Below are 24,388 nucleotides of genomic sequence, written 5' to 3' on the forward strand. Positions count from 1 at the left end.
TAAACTGCAGGGCTCTTTAAAACTACATTGTACAGTGTCTGTACAGTGTCTGTTTCTTACCTTTGCCTTTCTGATTTGTAATTGCCAGCGAGTTCATCAAACAAGGCGCTGTTCATCTCCATGAATGTTTTGAGCACATTGTAGATCAAAGCTGATATTGCCCTAATGGTGGAGAAAACCAGACTTATGATGAGCATGAAACAACATGGTCTGAAGAAAAGTGTAGTCACGAAGAGTTGGCAAGATAAAAGCCTAGCCCCAAAATGTGCTGGCAACCCAAACAGCCCAATTTGATCAATCTTGCAATAGATGAGAACTTCCGTTTAACAGGTCCATCTCATAATTAAAGCTACTGACCAAGATTAACTATACAGGCCTTGCTATTGGAGGCCTTAAAAATCAGACTCACGGGTTCCAGTGCTCTTTAGAGATCCTGTAGAGAGTGGCAAACATGATTGGCAAGATGACGCTAGAGTTCTCCTCAATCAGACTCATGATGTACTCGTTGTTCCAGTAGTACAATGCCCGTTCTGCCACCTGTGACCATTTTAAAATCATTTTACACAGGGATGGTAGAAAACGGCACTAAATATACAGCAGAGCCCAAAGTATACTTCGGTCTGACACGAAAATTTAGCATCTGCGTACAGGATGCGTGATGCAATTTTTGTCATCAGAGTTGAACGGGTGCAAAATTTGTCTTACACACATACTCTGAACATGCAGAATGTACATGTGCTTGGAATTATTTGGACTAATTAGTCAAAGTTTGGTGTTTTTACAAAGTGCTAGAAGATGTAATTGCTGCCAAACATCAGGAAACAAAGGTAGAAACAACAGTGGATGTGCACGTCAAAAGTGCATGTGTGAAGAAGTCAGGAGATACCAGCATTTGTATATCTCGAATCTAAAGGACTATAAAGATATCATTATGGGTCTAAACTCCGGAAGAGAAAGTCCAATATCTCATAGCAGTCATAGCATGCATGCACCAACCGCCTGTGTATGCGTATACAGCCAAATTAATCATACTTTGAAAGGCTAGAGTTCACGTCAAAACCAAAGTGTACTTTGGGCTTTACTGTGACCTTTCAAATACTGACTTGCATTCAAACATACAATTTCTTTCATTGGAAAAGTTCAAAGAATGTTAACCTTCTGAAAAACGTGTTGAATGTTGAGTTTCTAGTTATTACAAGATACTGCAATGTGTGCGTGGAGGGTGTAGGGTGGCGTTTTTGCTGACCTGAAAATGGGGGCTGGACACACATCTAGCAATCTGTTTGAAGAGCTGCTCCTGGATCTTAACAAACTGAGTGGGCTCAATCACATCTAGAATCTCCTCCAACTCTCCAAGAAACATTACCTAAAACCAAAGAAAACAACATAGTTGGAAACAAACATTGATGGACAGTGGTTCATGTGGTGTGTATAGCAGGTCTGTTGTGTTTCTGTTAGGGTTGAGAACAGCAAGAGAAAACAAAATAATCGAAATGCAAATAATTATAACGACCAATGTAATTGTGCATAGTTAGGATAGCTTGTCAGGATTTTGTAATTGCCATCAAAATCTTATATACCCCGATCAGACACAACATTAAAACCACATGCCTAATATTGTGTTGCCGCCAAATCAGCACCAACCCGCATCTCAGAATAGCTTTCTGAGATTATATTATTCTCACCACAATTGTACAGGAGGGTTATCGGAGTTACCATAGACTTTGTCAGTTCAAACCAGTCTGGCCATTATCTGTTGACCTCTCTCATCAAACAAATTTCTGTCCACAGAACTGCCACTCATTGGATGTTTTTGGCACCATTCTGAGTAAATTTTAGAGACTGTTGTGTGTGAAAATCCCAGGAGATCAGCAGTTACAGAAATACTCAAACCAGCCCATCTGGCACCAACAATCATGCCAGAGCTCAAATCACTGAGATAATTTTTTTCCCCCTATTCTGGTGGTTGATGTGAACATTAAATGAAGCTCCTGACCCCATATCTGCATGATTCTATGCACTGCTTCCAAATGATTGGCTGATTAAATAATCGCATGTATGATTGTTGGTGCCAGATGGGCTGGTTTGAGTATTTCTGTAATTGCTGATATCCTGGGATTTTCACACAACAGTCGACAGTTCTGCGCATGGAAATTCCTTGTTTAAGAGAGGTCAACAGAGATTTTGTCAGTTCAAACCTGTCTGGCCAGTCAACGGTAACTCAGATAACCGCTCTGTACAATTGTGGTGAGAAGAATATCATCTCAGAATCCTTTTCTCTCTCTCTCTCTTATATATATATATATACACACTATATGGACTAAAGTATTGGGCCACACCTCTTAATTAATTCAAGCATTTCATTCAGTCCCATTGCCACAGGTGTATAAAATCAAGCACCTAGCCATGCAGAACTGCATTACAGTAATAGGATGCCACCATTGCAACAAGTCAGTTTGTGAAATTTCTTCCCTTCTAGATATTCCACGATGAACTGTAAGTAGTATTATTGCAAAGTGGAAGCATTTAGGAAACACAGTAACTCAGCCACGAAGTGGCAGATCATGTAAATTTACAGAGCGGGGTCGCCGAGTGCTGAAAATAGTGCATAAAAGTCGCCAATGCTCTGCTGACTCAATAACTGCAGAGTTCCAAAACTCCTCTGGCATTAACATCAGCACAAAAACTGTGCACCGGGAGCTTCATGGCATGGGTTTCCATGGTTGAGCAGCTGTATGCAAGCCTTACATCACCAAGCACAATGCCAAGTGTCGGATGGAGTGGTGTAAAGCAAGCCGCCACTGGACTCTGGAGCAGTGGAAAAATGTCCTGTAAAGTGACGAATCACACTTCTCTATCTGGCAGTCTGATGGATGAGTCTGTGTTTGGCAAATGCCAGAACAACGTTTCCTGCCTGACTGCATTGTGCCAACTGAAAAGTTTGGTGGAGGAGGGATAATGCTATGTTTTTTTTTTCCTGGGGTTAGCCTAGGCCCTTTAGTTCCACTGAAGAGAAATGTTAATGCCTCAACTTACCAAGACATTTTGGAAACTTCTATGCTTCCAACTTGTTTTCTGTTCCAGCATGACTGTGTCGCAGTCCACAAAGCAAAGTCCATAAAGGCATGGTTACAGTTACATTTATTCATTTGGCAGACGCTTTTATCCAAAGCGACTTACAGTGCACTTATTACAGGGACAATCCCCCCAGAGCAACCTGGAGGACACAATGGTAGTGGCCGTGGGGATCAAACCAGCAACATTCTGATTAACAGTAATGTGCTTTAGCCCACTACACCACCACCACTCACGGTTGGGTGAGTTTGGTGTGGAAGAACTTGACTGGCCCGCACAGAGCTCTAACCTCAACCCTATTGAATACCTTTGGGATGAGCTAGAAATAGAGATTGCGAGCCAGGCCCTCTCGTCCACAATCTGTGTCTGACCTCACAAATGCTCTTCTGGAATATTGGGCAAAAATTCCAAGACACACACTCCAAAATCTTGTAGAAAGCCTTCCCAGAAGAGTGGAAGCTGTTATAGCTGCAATGGGTGGACCAGCTAGATATTAATGCCAATGTATTTAGAATGGGATGTCATAAAAGCTCCAGTAGATGCTATGTTTAGGTGTACAAAGACTTATATATATATATATACACACACACACATTCACACTGAAAACATATAATTCTAAATTTTCTAAGATCAGGGCATCTCTTGGTAAGTCACAACACTTAATAATTTAATTATGATAGCAAGTCATTACATAAAAAAAATTGTTACCTCTTTTTGACTGCAGGTTTTTGGCCAGAACTTCAACAAGCCTCTGATCACCTAAGAAAAATTTAGACCAAACAGTGAGAAACTTTTTGGAACATGCTGAAGCAAGATGGGACACAAATTGGAAAGAATAGTGAGACTAAACACTTACAGGTTCTGTTAAGATGGGGTCTTTCTCTAGAAACTGTACAATACAATAAGCCAGCTGAAAGGAAAAATAAAAGGACTTCTTAATATAAAATGTGTTAAAATTGTATCAAACAAATTTGCAAACTAGAAACATTTGCCACCAACAAGCATGAAAAACAAGAAATCTGTATCATCTCCTTGAAATCCTGGTAGGCAAGTAAAGACATGTATAGATAGGGATGTCACAAACAGCTGAGTGCATGTACCTGGGCATGGAAGAGAGACAAGCTCCTCACTGTGTGCAAAGGCAGCAAGACTTTAACCAGGAACTGTTTGTGTTCACCTTTGAGCGGGAGGGCAAAACCATTGATGATGCTGTAAAATCAGAGGAGAATGAGGCTTCGCCACTGATCTGACATTGATAAACATGATAGAAATTGCCATGCAGAAGATTTCTAAAGGTCTGAGGACAGGATGGAGATGGATAAAACAGCCTGCTTTAGATCTTTAACCTCTACATTACTGCAGATCAATAAATAGACAGACAAATGACATACCTTCCCAAAATTTCTAGCAGTTCAGCTACTCCGTTGAAGTGTTCTGTCTCATACACAAAACTGTTAGAGAAGGAGCAGACAGAGAACTGTTGGCATAATTTAACTTTAACACGTCAGGGTTCAAATACATTTTAACCACCAAATTTCCATGACTTTTTCATTTGTTTGTGATTACTGGAAAAATCAAAAAAAAAAAAATTATTGTAATACATTTTGGCCAGCAGCCATATCACCCTGTAGCTCAAGACCAGTTGCCCACTGAAGCCAAGCAGGGTTGAGCCTGGTCAATACCTGGATGGGAGACCTCCTGTGGAAACCTAAGGTTGTTGCTGGAAGAGGTTTAGGGAGGCCAGCAGGGGGTGCTCACTCTACAGTCCGTGTAGGTCCTAACGGCCCAGTATCGTGATGGGGACACTATACATAAAAAGGCACGTCCTTCGGTTGAGACATTAAACAGAGGTCTTGACTCTCTGTGGTCATTAAAATTCCCCCCAAATTCCCTCCATTTGCCCTTATCAATCATGGCTTCGTAAAAATCCCCATCCATTAATTGGCTCAATAACTCTTCTCTCTCCTCTCCACCAACAGCTGGTGTGTGGTGAGCATACTGATACACTATGACTGCTGTTGCACAATCCAGGTGGATGCTGCACACTGGTGGAGGTTGATGAGAGTCCCCTGTTCACTGTGTAAAGTGCTTTGAGTGTAGTGTCAGAAACGTGCTATATAAATGTAATGTTCATCTTGAATTCACAACAGAGCAATCTGTATCCCTCAAAATATTTTAGAGCTGAGAATATCAAGTAAATTCAATGAAGAAATTTCCATGACTCTTCCAAGGCTGTAAATAACAACTCAAAAATAAGAACCACGATGCTACCTCTGACCCAGTTTGCACCAGGTATTAAGATGCATTTCGGGTGATTGGATCACATGTGGTCAGTGCTAAACACAGGTCTAAACGGGGTTTAAAAACATTTTGTGAGCGGATCACAAAAACAACATACGGAGGTAGTCAAAAACGCATGTGACCTCATCAAATTTGAGGTGTAAACAGTAATCCTTTCTGGTGAGTACCGAACAGCAGCAAAGCACCACCCTTCACCTGTCAATCAACCACTGTGCTAAAACAAGGGTAAAAACTTTTCTGGTTTCGAGTGGCTTTATAAGGAAATAACCATCCGATCGGAAAATTTTAAAAAGCAGATACATACACAAGCATGATAAATTAATAGATCTTGTCTGATATCAACATGCAGACACAAAACAGAAACACAAACATCTGAAGCTCCTTTTATTCAGGTAATCCACTAAAATTATGGATAATTCTGCTAGAAATGTTGCGTTTATGCTTAGATTCAATTTAAGAAAAACAGCGCACCGGTTTTATTTGCACTTTCTCTGTCTTTCATTAAATTTTTGCGGTTTATTATTTAGCAGTAACACTGACAGTGATTAATGCATGTCATCATGAAACGGATACCCTCCCTTCCAAATCTGATCACAAGTGGTCACAGAAGACACATTTAATCGACAAGGAGTGAACTGCGATTTGTCTCATGTGACCGATCGCATCACCAGAGATCTTAATACCAGGTTTAAACGGGGTCTTTGAGTCAATAAAAAGTTTGAATGTCTCTTACCAAAGAAAAATGTTGTTGATCTGTTTGCGGATGAAGGCCCTGAGGCCGAGGAACTTGCCGTAGATTCTGTGCAGCACTGTCTTCAGGCAATCCCTCTCACGAGGGTCCTCACTATCAAACAGCTCTAGGAGCTGGAAATGAGAGAAAGGGGCCAAGTTAACTACAGACATTTTTTCTTAAAGGTGAACTCAGTAAATGTTTTGTTTTACCTTGGATTTACAGTGACACCTAGTGGTGTGGATGCAGCACCATTCAAAATCAATAGTTTTCAGTTTCAAATGTCTTCATAGACAGAATATACTATTCAAAGTCAGCCATGATTATTAATCCATGAGTGAAAGTGTCAAATAACAGAGCGGTTACTGAGATAAAAGCGGCTGGTCATGTGATTCTAACATGGAATGTGAGGACCCTCTCCAAATAGAATAAAACAGTCTCAGTCCAACTACTGGTTATTAGTTAAATCCACAATCAGTAAGAAATCTGGTCCGTCAATAATGACTTCACATGATTCTTAAGACCCAAAGTATCCTTCGATTCTGTTGCGAAAACAATCTTCATGACAACACCAGCTCAAATGTGAGTGTTGCCACCTTTTGGACCCATTACTTAGTGCAAATAATACCAGCCGCATGCACATTCTGCACATTCAGAGACACGCGGTTTGAAAAAATCAGGCTGGTTGCTCAAGCACTCTGCTAATGACGAGAATTGTGTCATGCTTCCTGCATGCATTTGACCGAAGTATACTTTGGGCTTTACTAGGATGAGATAAGCCACAGAATATTTAAAAGACAGTCTCACTCACCTGTAATACAAATTTCTGGTCGATGTATTTTTTAGCAATGCTGGGCTGAAATTCCTGACTTTCCAAGAAGCGAATGAAGAACTCATAAACAAACTGAAGTGGAAAAGCAAGAGAGAGAGAGAGAGAGATTAGAAAACCTGTCCATGAAAGACAAAAGTTAGCAAATACATCAACTATACAAGCAACTTATTTTATTTAGCAAATTTGACCATTGAAATAGGGTTGGGAAATGAGAGCCATTTTTCAATCGAGATGATATGATTTTAATGACTTTCCATTCTGTTAAAGGTTCTCGAACATTACATTTTCCACCGGATGAAACACCATACTAAAACAATCTGAGTGTGTTTCAAACAGTGTATTTCTACAGCATCAAACATAAGGCACTTCCAGTGTAGCCCAAATCCTGAACAAATTACTTTTACAAGCCGATTCTTTTGAATCTACAGTGCAAAACACAGCATGACTGGTGCATTCAGATTCCTTAACTAATGACTGTTATAAGCCTGTTCTTTTGAATCTACAGCGCAAAAAACAGCAAGCCTGGTGCAGTCAAATTCCTGAACTGATGATTCTTATGAGCTGGTTAATTTGAATCTTCAGCAGGAAAAACACAGCGCGTCCAGAGTAGACCGATTCCAAAACTAATGATTCTATTGAGCCAATTATTTTTAATCTTCAGTATGAAACACAAAGCATGTCCAGTGTAGTCTGATTCTTGAGCTAATGACTCTCTCGCTTATGAGCTGGCATTTTAGTGAATCAAAGAATAAAGCTTTACCAGCGCGGTTCCTAAATGAATGACTAGAGATAGGAAACGTACAGACTTTAATGATTAAGTTTCCTATTACTCATAATGATGTGCAAGTTATGAATGTCCAATTCAAAATGAAATAAAAGATTTTTAAGACTACAAGCATAGTGTGTAGTTAAAGACAATAAATAAATGACATGTTTTTATATATATATATATATATATATATATATATATATATATATATATATATATATTAGATATGATCAATTATGGGATTGCATTTATGCTTCTAAAAGGTCTGCAAAGCCCTTTTTTCTCCCCTTTTTTCCCAAATTTGGAATGCCCAATTCCCAATGTGCTCCAAGTCCTCGTGGTGGAATTTTATAAGAATAGTATTACATTTATTTCTGATTTGTTATATCTGCTCTGTAGAAATCTGAAATGATCTCATCACACATTTGACAACAGGCTGCTGAGAGCAGTATATGCAATCAGAATTGTACTACTTATTTCCAAATAATTCTTCCTTGAAGGTACTTAAATAATTGTTACTGGAATCAATAAGGAACTGGAATAGTTAAATCAGAATCAATGAATTCCTTACACTTCCCATTCTGACTATGAAGGTGTGATTCATTACTGCATTTATAATGATTCATTGCTGGCTGTGGGTTTATACCTGCAAGTGTGGCCACGAGGCCTCCAGCATGGGCTCGTCTTCCTCAGGGTCAAACTCATTACTGTCACTAGGTGGAAGAGTCCGAAAAATATTGTAGGACACCTGTGACAAATGAACAGAAGAAACACAAGGTATTTAAAAATGTATCCTTATACATGTAATTTAAACTGGACAATCGCAGTAATTGGGAAATTTATCCGAAAATTTTCTAAATCAAATCTAACTAAAATCACATGGTACACAACTAATCTTAAGTAGGCAAATCGTGCACTAGTTATGTTGTTGATTTCTCACCATTTTGACAACCTCAGGGTAGGTTTGTTCAGTCAGGTAGACCCGGGTGACGGTGACATAGTCCACCAGTTCATTAAGGGTGGATCGCTTGTACTCTTTCATTTTGAGATCAGACAGTGTGTCCGTGAAGTCAAATTGAGTACAGCACTGCTGCAGCTTCTTGAGGAACAACTCTGGTTGCTCCTGCGCAGAAACATCTACACATCCATGTAGAAGAGAGAGAGAGGCTTAATGTAGAACAGTCCAGTAGCACTAAAACGTAAATTTCAAAACTGGTTTGCATCAATCTCCTTGACATTCCTACTGTAATCTGTCTCACGTTTAAGTAGTGTTGTGTTAAGAGGCCTAAAATAGTGGTGCTGACATGGAGCATTACACAACGCAATATCCAAAACACGCCTGTCTGTACGCACAGAAGAAATGCAAGAATGTGTTCTGTGTGAATGACCCTTAAAGTCACTTTCAGACAGAATTTGGGGGAATTTCACAACTCTGTTCGGATGGCTGAAGGGTCTGCCCAATTGAAATAGGTTTTGCTAATAAAAAGTAAACAAAATTAAAGAGCATTGACAGCTGCCACAAAACATAAGTGCAACATGTCAATAGATAACGTGATGATCTACATATGTGGTTACTCTGCCAGAGGGATATTGACTTATCCTACTAAAAATTATCTTGAGACCAGCTGTTTAAAAGAAATAGTGAATGTCTCAGAAAAGTCAATATGGTTCTGAAAACTAGAACTTTTTTTTTTTTTGTGGCAGATTTAATATTATCTCTGCACTGAAATTCATACATTAAGTGTGGCTTAAACATCCAAATACTTTTTAGGGCAACTGCATGTTCATCAAAAAATCTGGGATTGTACACAAAAACCTGACAGAACAATCCCAAGAATCTTTCTCAGAAATAACACAGACAGGTTTGTCTGCATTCAGTGTGTGGCTCTCTTTCTTTATCATAGTAAAACCATCCTTATCTGCTCTTATCACATCTGAATTAAAATAGTTTAAAGCATTCTGACATCACCAAACGCAATCTTAATCTGGCCATGTAGAGGTGTCTGTGTGAAAATAGATCTTGCCTACCTTTCAACAGCGGCAGCTGCACCAGCTCGATGGGCTTGTCCTGAGATCTGAATTGAGATGAGCTCTGTGCTCGCTTCTGCCTGGCTTTCCTGACCAACTTCCTGGAGAAGCCGTCCACCTTGTCCACCGATGGGGGCGTAGTGGCTGCTGAAGACATAGCCCTGTGCAAGAGGGACAAGATGTGTTCATATGAGAGAGGAAATGAACAGAGGACAGCTGGTTACATGTACAGATTCAAACCAGTGTTTAAGGGATGTCCCAATACCATACTTCATTTTTGGAACTTTCCAATACGTTTTTTTTTCTTAACTCCATATCAACTTTATAGCACAATCCAAAATACAACATTGGCTTTATATTTTGTCAAATAAAGTACTGCAAAACAGCATCACAGATGTTAGATACTGTTTAAGTATAATACAATTACTTCTGATTTATTATTATAAGTAGTAGTTATTACAGTGAAAATTACATAACTGTACAGTAGTGATATATTTCTGTCACACTTTTCTCCTATAAATGTAGCTTTTATTTTGACAGAGCTTACATTTTGAAGTGATTCTGTGTTGTTTTGGCCAAGGAGCTCTGACATTATGATGGCAACTTCCCACTCTGGAAAAGCTGATCACTACGAGACTAAAAGTGATTATTAAACTGCAAAAGGCTGCCGTTTAATTAAATAAGTATGTACTCTGTATGTGCCTCAAGCTACAATGTGAATTTGGACTCCGTTTACAGTCCTACTGCTACAAACAGAGCGTGTAATGCTCATGATGGTGTTTTACCTGTATGAGCCAAGGAGAAGCTTTACAGGTATGAGCATCCGGCATCAGCACAACACAGTCTCCACAAATTCACAAGCAATCACATTTGAATTACATGGAAACTATGTATTTATCTAATTAAATCACAGTTTTTGCAGTTAAATCTCACTAGGACATAACGTGATTTTAATTTGTGGGCTGAATGTTTACGTAATGACATTCGTACATCAGATGGTATTGGTTTATGGTATCGGACTGAGTACCAGTCAGTGTTGGATAAATTACTCTAAAAAATAAATTCATTACAAACTAATTAAATCTTCTACAGTATAATTAGATTATGTACTAATTACTCTGTCTGAAGTAATTGCATTACTAATTACTTTCTAAAACCCTTATCACCCTTAACCAGATGAAAAAATACAAGGATAGACATGAAACTGTTCTTTTAATACTTTCAAATAAATCATATAAAATCGAATTAATTATTCATGAACTGGCCAAATAATTTTTGAAGCCTCCACACGCCATGTCTCCGCGGTAACATGCTCATCAAGCCACGTGATAAAATTCGCAGATTGACGGTCTCAGACGCGGAGGCAACTGAGATTTGTTCTCCGCCACCCGGATTGAGGCGAGTCACTACGCCACCATGAGGACTTCAAGCGCATTGGGAATTCCAAATTGGGAAGAAAAGAAAAAAGGAAAAAAAAAAGTTAAGCAAAAGAGCAAAAAGTTAGTTCATACATAACATCTGTGACCTCATTGATCTGAATGTAATGAATTAAAAGTTATTAGTTCAGATTATCTTGACAGTGAGTACGTTTACATGGGCAGTTATAGTCAAACCTCAGCTGGCTTTTGCATTGTCAAGCTACAGTCTTAATCTCTCTTTCCAAATATACATGACACCATGCACAATCGAATCGCAAAAATATAAGACCATCAGATGAGGAGGTGATGATGATGCAAATCGTCAAACTAGATAATGCCAATTGGTCAACAATAGGCCTGCTTTAATCCGACCAATATCGAACTTTTATTGTGCACGTAAATGTACTCGTAGATTGACTATATTTTTGTGTTATTTAAATTTGTCCTTCACAGCCAACAAGCCACCACACTATTGAGGCCTTCATTGAAGCTCTGTATTACAACAACCAGTTTCAGCACACCTGTTTAGTCATGCTATTTGCTATAATAATGAAAGGAAAATGCAATTAAGAATGCAAGTTAATGCACTTAATCCACAGCCTTCATCTTAAGGTGCTTAGGTATATTGCACATTCAATTCAAGAGACACACAGGTGCAACAAAGGGCAGCACAAAGGTGTCATATTAGAGTTATATTTCTGTATTTTGCTGCCTAATCACTTGAAGCCGAAGTGTGTAATTTGTGCAACTTGTGCCATTGAATGGAATTGCAAAAATAAACATTGTTTTCAAGCAGCTTTCAGAATACGCCCCTTCTGCTGTTGATTGACATTGGTGTTATTTTTTGTCAAATAGTGCTGTACAGCAGAGCATCACAGATTTAATGAAAGCATTGATGGAAGCATTGATAAAAGCTTTTATTCAGTACATCAGCACTATTGCTGATAATAATTCATCAGCAATAATAATGTAATTATTATTGATATATTAAGTATAAATTATTACTACTACATTAAATAAAAAAAAAATTACAATACATTAGTAATATATTGTTGTTGCAAATTCTTCAATTTCACTCGTCTACTTAAATTGAGCTTTTCTTTTTGGCGGAAAAACAAATGAAGCACTTTTAGTTTGTATATTTTTGATGACAGCTTCTCACTTCCGGACTATAGCAGTTTGATATATGGCTTAATGAATGGGCTTATTGTACAGCAAAAGGCTATAATTTACTTGTATACTTATACAGTATAGTCTGCATGTGCTGTGCACTTCACAGTGAATAGGTGCTCTAAACTTTGTCATCTATACCCAAACAGAATGTGTGTGATGTTTATGATGCAGTGTTATCAGTGTTCAGTTTTTCATATACAGAAAAGATCATAAACAAATAAACCAGGATGACAAGGTACAAGGGACAGCCATGTGTGGTTTTATGGTTTTAATTAACATATAGATAGGCTGCATCAGAATCAGAACGAGCTTTATTGGCAAGTATGCTTACACATACAATGAATTTGTCTTGGTGACAGAAGATTCAATTCAATTTTGTCTTTATCTGGTTTGTAATTATTTTGGTTCGCAATATTTTGAAATTCTATATTCTTTGTCCCATTAAGCTTGTATAGGAAAAGTACTTTAATATTGGAAAAAAGTACTTTAATATTGAAAATGTCACACACTTCAGCTTCAACTTAAACAATGCATGTCATTCTCATGGATGTGTTGTTTGTTGTAATGGTCATCAATGCAAAGGTGAAAACATTTTGGATATAGAAATTGAAAGGTAGACAGAACATTCCACATAATTTGCACAAAGGAAACGTTCCAGTCACAAAAACATGGACCTCATCATGAGCCTGGAAGAAGCAGAATTTGGCACATGAAACATTAAAGTATTATGAGCCAAGTAAAGCCCTCACCCAATGCACTCAAGCCCCTAAACTCTACCCATTTTGCCCTTTCAAATTCTAAATGGCTAAACACCTGTGGGGCATCATAGATTACAATGTGCTTAAGCAGATCAGAGGCACATACAGCTGTAGGGGCTGGTGTTCCCTGAGGCTTCTCACCCTTACGCAAGAGCTCAGAACACACCCACGGGACTGCCGCTTACATGGATTACAGTGGGCTGGCTGGGACAGGAAGTGAGCGGGTTTAAGCACTCCACCCATGCAGAGCAGGAAGTGGAGAAGCAGCAGCACATGATGATGATGATGAGGAGGTGACAACTCTGCACAGCAGTGTTTAGCAATCTAGGCATTAGGGAACAACTCGAGTGGTGTGTAAATGATGAGTAAATGATAAGCTGTTCTGCATTGTCTATTCAGCTAGAACATCAACATCCTGACACTGCTATGTTTGGAGACAGAGGAGTGTAACAGACAGCTGATTAATTTCACAGCAGGAGCAGATACTTTGTTCTACAGGGGGTCCACAAAGGTGACCTTCCGTTCTGCAGTGTCTGTGCCCTAGACGGAGCACAGCTGAATGGAACAAAATGCAGGGTCTTCAAAACTATTTTCAACTTTTCAAACTGTATATTAAAAACATGATGGTTATTGCATCTCCAGTCAAACCAACCGCAGTTTGCAAACACATGGTTCAGCAAGCCACAATGAAAACAATGGTGCACACATACTAACAATTACATGATGCTTTTTGGCCATTCTTTTACGGAGTTGGCCAGCAAGTCTTGAATGAAAAAATATGATGCATTCTTTTTTGATTATGATAGAATTCACAGCCCGCGGACGGGCCCTTAAATGTACAAAATAAAAGTATGCGATAAACAAAACTGCTGTGTGTTACATTGGTACACATGCCACATATCTTTGGAAAGCTACATTTCTTGATTTTCTATTGATATAAACCATTTTAAGATACAATCACAACAGCAGGTACAATCTATATCTTTGTCAGACCACCAACATATAAACAACCAATAACAAAATTTAGGCAACTCACCTATGAAGCATCATAGTTTTCCACTGATCCATAACGTCCCGACAAAAACGGTGTTGTTTCATTGTCAAATGTCCAAATGATCAAATCAAGTAAAATGTTTAGTCCAAATCACATTATTACATCAATAAATATCCACAGACTCTTGTTGCATCACTTCAAAGCACCTGGCAGCTGTACCTAAACTTTCACATATTATCGGTAATAACTTCAGTTCAGATGTAAACATTTCCTATATCCGGTATCAAAATGGAAGCACGCACTCTGACCTTTCGATTGACACCTCATTTGACCCAATAGGAGCTTCCATGTCCTGTCCAAAGCCTTCAATACCCAACCACAGTCTGTGTCGAATGTAAGGGCATACCCACTTTCCTTTGTTTACTGATCAAACCAATTACATCGAAGAGTGGAAATGACTGACGCATCGTATAGCCAATGAAATTCTGAAAACAGTGATATGCAGCTTTAGTGGGAAGATTAGAGCATGGTTCTGTAATGTGTGTGTGCAAAATTGCCTTGCCATTACCCAGTGTTTTGTGCGTCGGTGCGTAAAAGTATTGGAGAGCTGTTTTGGAACCGTTTACACATTTGGCGATTTAAATATGGTGAAACAGATGCGAAAAACAGGATTTCACCCCAGGATGTGATATAAGAAGGTTAAATTAAGAGTTTGGAGATGAAATTTCTGAAAACAATACGGATAATTCGGAGGCAGAGGAAATGTTTATGGAGAGATGAGACATTGCTCTGGACAAGTAAGTGTTTTCTTGTGTTTTATAACATATATTACTGTATATTCCGCATAAATAAGCTTTAGTTTGAATAATGAATACACATTTTGTAATTACCCTTTGTCGTGTGTTTCCTCAGTGAGTGTTTGAACCGTTTGTGCGTTTTTTGTATTTGTTTGTGCGTGTGTGAGGTTTTAGTTCATTGTTTGTTTCAGATTTATTGACATGCTATATAGATGTTTTGTATATTTACTGTAAATATGTATATATATATATATATATATATATATATATATATATATATATATATAAATAAATAAATGGACGCTGAAATATATATATCAATAAATCAATAAATATAAGTTGAAAATAAGAATATATGTTGTGTTTGAGAGTCTATTTGTTACAATGCGGGGAGGTGGGGGAGGTGTAGGCCCATCTATTTGTTACAATGCTGAATTCATGGGGGAGGTGTAGGCCCATCTATTTGTTCCATAGTACATTGGCAAAGTATACAGTATTTACAGTAAATATACATACAATAATACATATTTACACAGTCGAAAAGAAAAACTAATATATATATATATATATATATATATATATATATATATATATATAAATAATACAGAAAAGATGGAAAAGTTGTGTCTAGCTTTGTAAATTACATTTATTTATTCTCACTGAATCAGATAGCGATTGGGAGCCGGATGCGGGCCACATAAAGTGGAGCAGCAGGACAGCACCTCATCAAGAGAGGAGGGCTTTCAGAGAGACCCTTGCTGAGGAGCTGGCAGAGTTGGGGTCTCACTCCACAGCCAGACCCGTATCTCCTGCTCCACGAAGAGCACATCACAGGCCGTTGCACATCACCAAATCTTGCACCGCTGGTCGTCTGAAGTGCAGGCAGTGTCATGCAAAGACACCAGTGAAGTACTCTTCCTGTGATGTGCCTTTGTGCTTTGTACCCAAATGTGACTGCTACAATGACTGGCATGTTGCTAGAAACATGTACAATTTTATAATGGTTTGTAAATACTTTGTGTAAAAATTCATGTAAATAGTTTGTGTATGTATTTTTTATATAAACAAATTGTCCACCATAGCACTAGTTTTGACTCTTTTATATGCACAACATTTAGTTTCAAGAAGGGAAAAGGCACTCTAATGTGTTTATGCATCAGTTACTCTGTGTCAGCAAAACTAATAGTGGATCTGGAATATGGAATATGATAGCTCTAAGTGTCATCTTTCATTAGAGCCCAAAATTATGACTGTACGTTGAAGCGTTCAAAAGTAGTAGCCTTTTTGTCCTAGGTTACCAAAAGGGTCCTTTTGGAGTATCCAAAAGGCACTTTTGTAAAACGCCTGGGTGTACCCTTAGAAAAACGTGTAAAATATTAATTTTTTTATGGTATTGTTATAACATTTGAACTTGGACTAGGTAAGGCTTCATGCTGTGATCCCATTGTGTTCTCAAGCTAATAGCTACAAGTTATAGTCATCTGCAGGCATCTGTATGCAAAAAAAAATTTCAGGCGGAAAACAAACTTCTATTTCATTGTGTTCAAACTTCTATTACTCAAAATCAGTAACACTTACAGTAATTCTGACTGCTGGGGAAAAAACTTCAGAGTGTCCCCTTTCAAATGTGACCAGAACCATGTATCTACACCAAACGGTTCAAGAACAGCTTTAAAATTACTTTGGGAATGCCTTGATTAGGTGTTTTAGGCTAATTTTACAGGATTGGGAAGAGGCTAAGGCATCTTTTTATAACAGATTACATTACAAAACCCTACAACAATAAATAGGTGAGACAGTGGAACAACGAGATGCAATGCAGCAGCCAAAGACGCATGTCTGACATAGCCTGACAGAGTACTCGATTAATTACTTGCTTGAGCAGACTAAAATTACCAAAATGCCCATCCCTTGTTGCTACAAAGGCTTATACTTCTTTCTTTACTAACGGACACAACATTAAGGGTTTTTTTCTGCAGGCCCAGTCAGATTTGTAAAAAATCAAACTCAAATAAATAAATAAATAAAAGCCTACACATTTTATTTAAATTTGTTATTATTATTTCTTTTTGGACACAATTTACAATCATATTTCTATCAAACTGTAAAAGACTTTGTAGATATAACGGTTTCATTTTCTGTTAAAGCATGATTTTCTGTAAATCTGCTTTGAAACGGTGTTGTGAAAAGCACTATACAAAAAAATATATATAAAAATACGATTTTAGCATGTATTAATGTGCCAGAAAAATATTTATATAAATTAAATAAATTTTACGTAAAAAAAAAACAAAAAAAAACAGGATTTTAATTAGTACACATAGCTGGAAATTATACAACTATAACGCAACTTAAAATGACACATTTTTGGTCAAAAATAAATAAATACGGCACAGGATGTAAAACATCAGAGCATCCTTATTTTTTAGCTCCGTTTGATTTTACTGAAAACTGGCTTATTTCAGCACTGGGTCAGCTACACCAAACAAATCATAGTGAACCTTTATGGCATCAAGGTTAATGAGCTTGGGCCTTTCGCTTTTTTCTGAATTTCTGCATGGGTGTTGGCTAACAAGAGAGCTCGGCAACAGTTACTCAGCAAATTATAGTGCTCTCTTTATGACAACTTACAAAATAAATGTATGAATGACCACCAAACCTCAACCAATAAAGAACATCTAATCTACTGACAATGAATAAGCAAGACCCATCTGAATGTTGGTGCCCTATGGTCTAAGCTGGTACTCTGAAATCTCGCTCCATCCTCAGCCCTTTTCCACAGAAATGGGAAGAAATTGAAGACATACAGAGAAATGCAATCCAGCATACATTGCTCAACAGAACACGTCTTTGACAACATCTACGCTCAAGACGACAGGTAATTACATAATTTTCTATTAACTTTTTAATGTGGCCTAACTTGCCAAGTACTATAAACTGTGGGATCATTATTAGCAATTTATGGTGTAGTAGATGGTTATATTTAGATTTATATTTAGAGGCTGTGATAAATCTACTCATAAACTAAAAGGACTTTGGAGGTAAAGCCACATCGTGTAGGGAAGTTCCTTCTGTCATCAGCAAAGCAACTCATGTATTGAATGAACATACATGCCCCATGTTTCAGTAAAGTTAAATTTCATATAGTAATCCCTGCTGTCACCAATCTGAAAATAGAATAAATGGTAAGGTCATATCACCTGGCCAACTACTCAGTAACTAACTAATGTTTTAACAAAGATTTAAAGTACATCTTATGAAAAGGGGCATAATAGGTGCCCTTTAAGCCTCATCTGGAGTGGTGGTGGCGTAGAGGGCTAAACCACATAACTGGTAATCAGAAGGTTGCTGGTTCGATCACCACAACCACCACCATTGTGTCCTTGATCAAGGCACTTAACTCCAGGTTGCTCCGGGGGGATTGTCCCTGTAATAATTGCTCTGAAAGTCGCTTTGGGTAAAAGCGTCTGCCAAATGCATAAAAATCTTTCCCTGCATGCTGTCTCATGGGCGTGCAGGTAAAAGCACTTGTGTCTCATTCAGTTGAACTCCGAGCATCTCAGGGAACTGCACCGCAGACATCACAAGAGCAGCTCTCTTGAGAGCCAGTGAAGATGAACCACTTCTTGTGGGCCGTTGTGAAGAAGGCTCACCAGCGCCTCTTCTTCCTGAGACGGCTGAGGAAGTTTGGAATGAACCACCACATCCTCACACGGTTCTACACCAGCACTGTAGAGAGCATCCTGACTGGCTGCATCACCGCCTGGTACGGCAATAGCACCGCGCACAACTGCAAAGCCCTGCAAAGGGTGGTGCGAACTGCCAGGAACATCATCGGAGGTGAGCTTCCCTCCCTCCAGGACATATACACCAGGCGGTGTGTGAAAAAAGCTCGGAGGATCATCAGAGACTCCAGTCACCCAAGTCATGGGCTGTTCTCACTGCTACCATCAGGCAGGCGGTATCGCAGCATCAGGACCCGCACCAGCCGACTACATGATAGCTTTTTCCCCAAGCAATCAGACTGTTGAACTCTTGATCTATCAGGATCAATAATTAGCACTGCACTTTATTCAGCTATAATCTCACACTGGACTGTCAACATATTCTCCTCAATACAACTGCTATATATATATATATATATATATATATATACACATATATATTTCTTATACTCCCACTTATTGTATTGTATTGTATATTCTGTTGTATATTCTGCATTGTATATAATTATTGTGTTGTGTAAGTATGTGTACATCTGATTTGTAAATTGTTTTGTGTAAGTATGTGTACATTTGATATGTAAATTGTTTTGTGTAAGTATGTTGTTTATTGTAATTGGTATATGTCTCGTCACTGTCATGACTGCTATGTTGCTCGGAACTGCACACAAGAATTTCACCTACTGTTGCACTTGTGTACATGGTAGTGTGACAATAAAGTGATTTGATTTGATTTGATTTGATTCTCAAGTGCTCTGATGTGCACGCCATCTACAGAGGCTTGCGCCAAACTCCCGGGAAAATATAAACAAGGTATAAACGTATTAATTTTGTGAACGCAAAACGTTTCACTTAACGCCATGTCAAATGTCCGTGGTCATTGTGGGTTTATTCACGCAATGTTAATAACACGCAGTTTGACAGAGGAGATGCCCTGCTCTATTTCTGTGGATATGATAAAATGCAAGAAACAGAATCTCAAAGTCTTACTTCACGAGAAATAAGGGCTTGCGAGTTAATTAGAGAACCTTAAAATAATGTGTGAAAGTGAAATATTTTACTATTGCATAATATAATAGCTATACAGATTGGCTTGGTAACAAAATAAAACAGAACATTAAAAAAGTAAAATGGATCAAAAAGAAAATCAGACAAATAAGAGAGAGATATATATTTTAGTTTAGACATATTTTGATCATTAAAATATTATTTAAAATGTTATATTTGACTATCATTCATACATTTTTTAAGCTTGAAAAGGAAATCATTATTTTATTACATGACCCAAGCTACATTTGTATAAATTACTTTGTTGTGTGCATGAAGCACAAATAGAGTTTGTATGGTAATTAATCAACATATTCGTGAAACACCTAAAACAGACAATTAATCATCATAGCCCTAAAACAAGCAATATATACACTCACCTAAAGGATTATTAGGAACACCATACTAATACTGTGTTTGACCCCCTTTCGCCTTCAGAACTGCCTTAATTCTACGTGGCATTGATTCAACAAGGTGCAGAAAGCATTCTTTAGAAATGTTGGCCCATATTGATAGGATAGCATCTGGCAGTTGATGGAGATTTGTGGGATGCACATCCAGGGCACGAAGCTCCCGTTCCACCACATCCCAAAGATGCTCTATTGGGTTGAGATCTGGTGACTGTGGGGGCCATTTTAGTACAGTGAACTCATTGTCATGTTCAAGAAACCAATTTGAAATGATTCGAGCTTTGTGACATGGTGCATTATCCTGCTGGAAGTAGCCATCAGAGGATGGGTACATGGTGGCCATAAAGGGATGGACATGGTCAGAAACAATGCTCAGGTAGGCCGTGGCATTTAAACGATGCCCAATTGGCACTAAGGGGCCTAAAGTGTGCCAAGAAAACATCCCCCACACCATTACACCACCACCACCAGCCTGCACAGTGGTAACAAGGCATGATGGATCCATATTCTCATTCTGTTTACGCCAAATTCTGACTCTACCATCTGAATGTCTCAACAGAAATCGAGACTCATCAGACCAGGGAACATTTTTCCAGTCTTCAACTGTCCAATTTTGGTGAGCTCTTGCAAATTGTAGCCTCTTTTTCCTATTTGTAGTGGAGATGAGTGGTACCCGGTGGGGTCTTCTGCTGTTGTAGCCCATCTGCCTCAAGGTTGTGCGTGTTGTGGCTTCACAAATGCTTTGCTGCATACCTCGGTTGTAACGAGTGGTTATTTCAGGCAAAGTTGCTCTTCTATCAGCTTGAATCAGTCGGCCCATTCTCCTCTGACCTCTAGCATCAACAAGGCATTTTCGCCCACAGGACTGGATGTTTTTGCCTTTTCGCACCATTCTTTGTAAACCCTAGAAATGGTTGTGCATGAAAATCCCAGTAACTGAGCAGATTGTGAAATACTCAGACCGGCCCGTCTGGCACCAACAACCATGCCACACTCAAAATTGCTTAAATCACCTTTCTTTCCCATTCTGACATTCAGTTTGGAGTTCAGGAGATTGTCTTGACCAGGACCACACCCCTAAATGCATTGAAGCAACTGCCATGTGATTGGTTGATTAGATAATTGTATTAATGAGAAATTTAACAGGTGTTCCTAATAATCTTTAGGTGAGTGTAAATGGGTCATAATCGCAATTATTTGTTTGACAATTAATTGGCAACCAAATTTCACAATCTTGACCCATAATTACCATTATTAAGTTCCTACATTGTGAATTGTTTTGTTAAAAATGTAAGAAATTTCAAACAGTGACAACAGCTTGTCTCATTCTTAAAAATATATCATAAATTTATAGAATGTGAAATTTGTAAATTTTTAAAAACCTCAAATTTGATTAAAATGATAAAGCACAATATACCAAAAAATTACAATAAACTATAGATAGATAGATAGGAGGCCCCCTTTCTCAGTTTGCTTAATATATTTTTTAGTTACATTATGCTTACATGTTGTCAAATGACAGCAATGAATATAAATAGATTAAAAATAATTAAAAAATCCAAATTAAGAACATTGTGCTTTTTTAACAGCTTTGAAAGTTTTTAACATCAGTAGGCTGTCAAGTATTCAAGTAAACATTCAGAATGAAATGCAACATAAAACTACTTCTGGTCTTCAATGTATGATTATAATACATTAATACTTTTAAAACTACTAAAGTTACCCAGTCAAGAGCAGTGAGTGTTTTCTTGTTATGCTTGTTTGATTATTATGACACAGTAGACAGCAGCAGGTCTATTAGCTTACATTTTATACTTACAAGTCTGACATTTTAATAAAAATTCCTTCACTCTCTGTGTTTACATGAATACCTCACAAAGATGGGCTGTGGCAGGGCGGAGTGTGGGTCCGGTTCGTGATCCTACACATCCGATCCCGTATTAGGCTAATTAAGCCTCCGAGAGGGATAAAGTTCGACTGCAGAGGATCGTGCGGGAGAGAGAGAACGTTTACGGACACGTCCGCCATGTGTGTTTCTGTTTTAGTTTGTCATTAAAACTATTATTTATATTATCAAGCCGGTTCTCGCCGCCTCCTTTCCATTGACCACTTTACACGGGCATTTTCGCCATTGACTGTTCAGGCGCACATTAGCGTGAGCATATTTGGAACACACGTGCATGTTCAGCACATACACAGCCGCCTTTCAATTAAACAGGTTGCAGCTGTTCCTAGATCGCTTGCAAATTATAAAATTATGTGCTCTTGATTACTTTCAACAGCATAATAAAAATATGAAATTTCAAATACGTGACACAGGCCTAGGCTATTAGAAATATATATGGTATTGACGTTATAATCAGTCTGCTTGTGTGGTGGGGCAGGTAAAATTCCCTTTCACTTGCCCCTTCAAAAATCCACTTGTCCCGAACAAGCATTAATGTCGAGCCCTGTACATGTTTACGTACATGCCTTGTTAAAAAACAAATGATCTTAAGGCCATGCATAAGACCTTTGAGGTTTCCCATTATGTAAAAAGTTATTTGAAGACGAGCCTGTTGCTTTTCCATTCTGTGAGGGTTAGTTACCATTATGGTGACTGTAATATGGCCTAATCGGACTGCCAGGATGGGTCAGGGATATAAGGTGCTGAAAAACAAAGCACTGTACTCTTAACAACGGTGCAGGGTTTGTTCCCAATTTACCTCAGAGTATTATAAATCAACTCTCAAAACTCCAAGTTGTTTATTAGACGTTCAAGGTTTCAAATGTGAGACCTTTACTTGCACTGACAAGGTTTGTGCTAACATTCAAACAATCAGAGATTGTGCATTAATTTAACTTTAAAAAAAAAAGTAGTGAGATCACCTTCTTGTGTTAAAGAAATAGATTTAGGCTTACAATCAACAATTGCTCACGTCATGTCATGCCACGAATTTTCAACTTAAGACTTGGCGGTTCTAAAGCATGAAATGTCTTTCCCTTCAGCCACCTGGTTAAATATTTACTTAAGAGTTTAGGATCATTGTGGTGCAGCATGACCCACATTCTGTTAAGCTTTGGCTCACGGACAAACACCTTGGAGCACTGACAATCTCCCATAAAATGCCCTAGCAATGCATGCACCTGTCCCATTCCTGAGGTGGCAAAGTGATCATATATGCAGGTTAGCCTTTATTTACTCTGATCATAAACACCTCTTTAGTTCTGAGTTTACTGTGGTTGACTTAATAAACAGAATGATTTTAGCCAATACAAGATGTTCCTGCAGATCATTAAGGCCAATTTACACTTCTGTGGCAAACCTATTCCATAGGCCAAGTATAACTATGGCAGTTACAGTGTAGAATTTGCCATATCCTGATGTGCACCTCTTCAAAAATTTAACAATGGCTGCATCCGAAACCATCGCTGCCCTATCGGTCAATGACTCAATAGACAGCATTTGCTTATGAAGGTACCTCCAGAAAGGATTTTTTTTCCTCCCCTTTTTGAGACGCCCAATTACCAATGTGCTCTAGGTCCTCGTGGTGGTGTAGTGACTCGCCTCAATCTGGGTGGTGGAGGACGAATCTCAGTTGCCTCCGCATCTGAGAAAGTCAATCTGTGCATCTTATCACGTGACCTAGCATGGGTGGAGGCTTCACGCTATTCTCCGCGGCATCCACGCATTCCTCCAAAAGCGAGAACCACATCATTGCAACCACGAGGAAGTTAAGCCAACATAACACTACCCACCCTAGCAACCAGGCCAATTGGTTGTTTAGGAAGCCTGACTGGATTGAATGCGATTGAAATCAGATTTCTTCAGATGTGTCTCAGTCCGGATGGTGTGGCTGCTCAATTCGGATTTCAAATGGTCTTTTGTGTCACTCTTAATGCGACACACAACGATGATGTAAAAAAAAAAAAAATAAATAGGTGACTGCAGCTTGGAACATCATAATATTTACCAGTATCCTCCATCACTGAGTTTTTCTTGTGCAAAGGAGGAGCTCTGTACTGCAACTGGACAGGGCGTTTATTTGGAGAGTGAGATGATGCACCTCCATTTTTCCCACATCTGTTTTGAAAGCATCGTCACGTGGTTACGCCTACGTCGTTACCAAAGCAACCCATGCAGATCTTGCATTATGTCTGAACATGCAAATCTGATTTGGTCACTTGCAATTAATAGTGCAGATAGTCTCCCCGAAAGGATCTTATTTAAGAAAAAATCTGATTTGCCTGCAGTCTGAACATAGCCTCAATAGACAAGATGTGACAGGAACATTAGATTTGGATGTGCCTTGGTTCCTTCCTACCTCCATATGCATAATTGTCCTGGTTTCGGA

At 38.5% G+C, this 24,388-nt stretch overlaps 1 protein-coding gene across 1 annotated transcript in view; it reads right to left on the reverse strand.

Annotated features, from left to right (window-relative positions):
- Nucleotides 1-24,388, reverse strand: part of LOC127624454 (serine/threonine-protein phosphatase 2A 56 kDa regulatory subunit epsilon isoform-like) — a 31,298-nt gene that overhangs the window by 2,425 nt on the left and 4,485 nt on the right. Inside the window, exons 2-13 of the mRNA XM_052099282.1 lie at nucleotides 9,736-9,896; nucleotides 8,648-8,844; nucleotides 8,354-8,455; nucleotides 6,918-7,010; nucleotides 6,110-6,240; nucleotides 4,467-4,526; nucleotides 4,176-4,284; nucleotides 3,932-3,985; nucleotides 3,784-3,834; nucleotides 1,247-1,366; nucleotides 410-537; nucleotides 61-162 (exon numbers count right to left, since the gene is read on the reverse strand). Coding sequence (XP_051955242.1) covers nucleotides 61-162; nucleotides 410-537; nucleotides 1,247-1,366; nucleotides 3,784-3,834; nucleotides 3,932-3,985; nucleotides 4,176-4,284; nucleotides 4,467-4,526; nucleotides 6,110-6,240; nucleotides 6,918-7,010; nucleotides 8,354-8,455; nucleotides 8,648-8,844; nucleotides 9,736-9,892 — 1,304 coding nt within the window. The 5' untranslated portion in view covers nucleotides 9,893-9,896. The remainder of the gene's footprint in view (nucleotides 1-60; nucleotides 163-409; nucleotides 538-1,246; nucleotides 1,367-3,783; nucleotides 3,835-3,931; nucleotides 3,986-4,175; nucleotides 4,285-4,466; nucleotides 4,527-6,109; nucleotides 6,241-6,917; nucleotides 7,011-8,353; nucleotides 8,456-8,647; nucleotides 8,845-9,735; nucleotides 9,897-24,388) is intronic.

Source organism: Xyrauchen texanus, chromosome 30, assembly GCF_025860055.1.
Source record: "Xyrauchen texanus isolate HMW12.3.18 chromosome 30, RBS_HiC_50CHRs, whole genome shotgun sequence".
In the NCBI taxonomy this organism is placed as follows: domain Eukaryota; kingdom Metazoa; phylum Chordata; class Actinopteri; order Cypriniformes; family Catostomidae; genus Xyrauchen; species Xyrauchen texanus.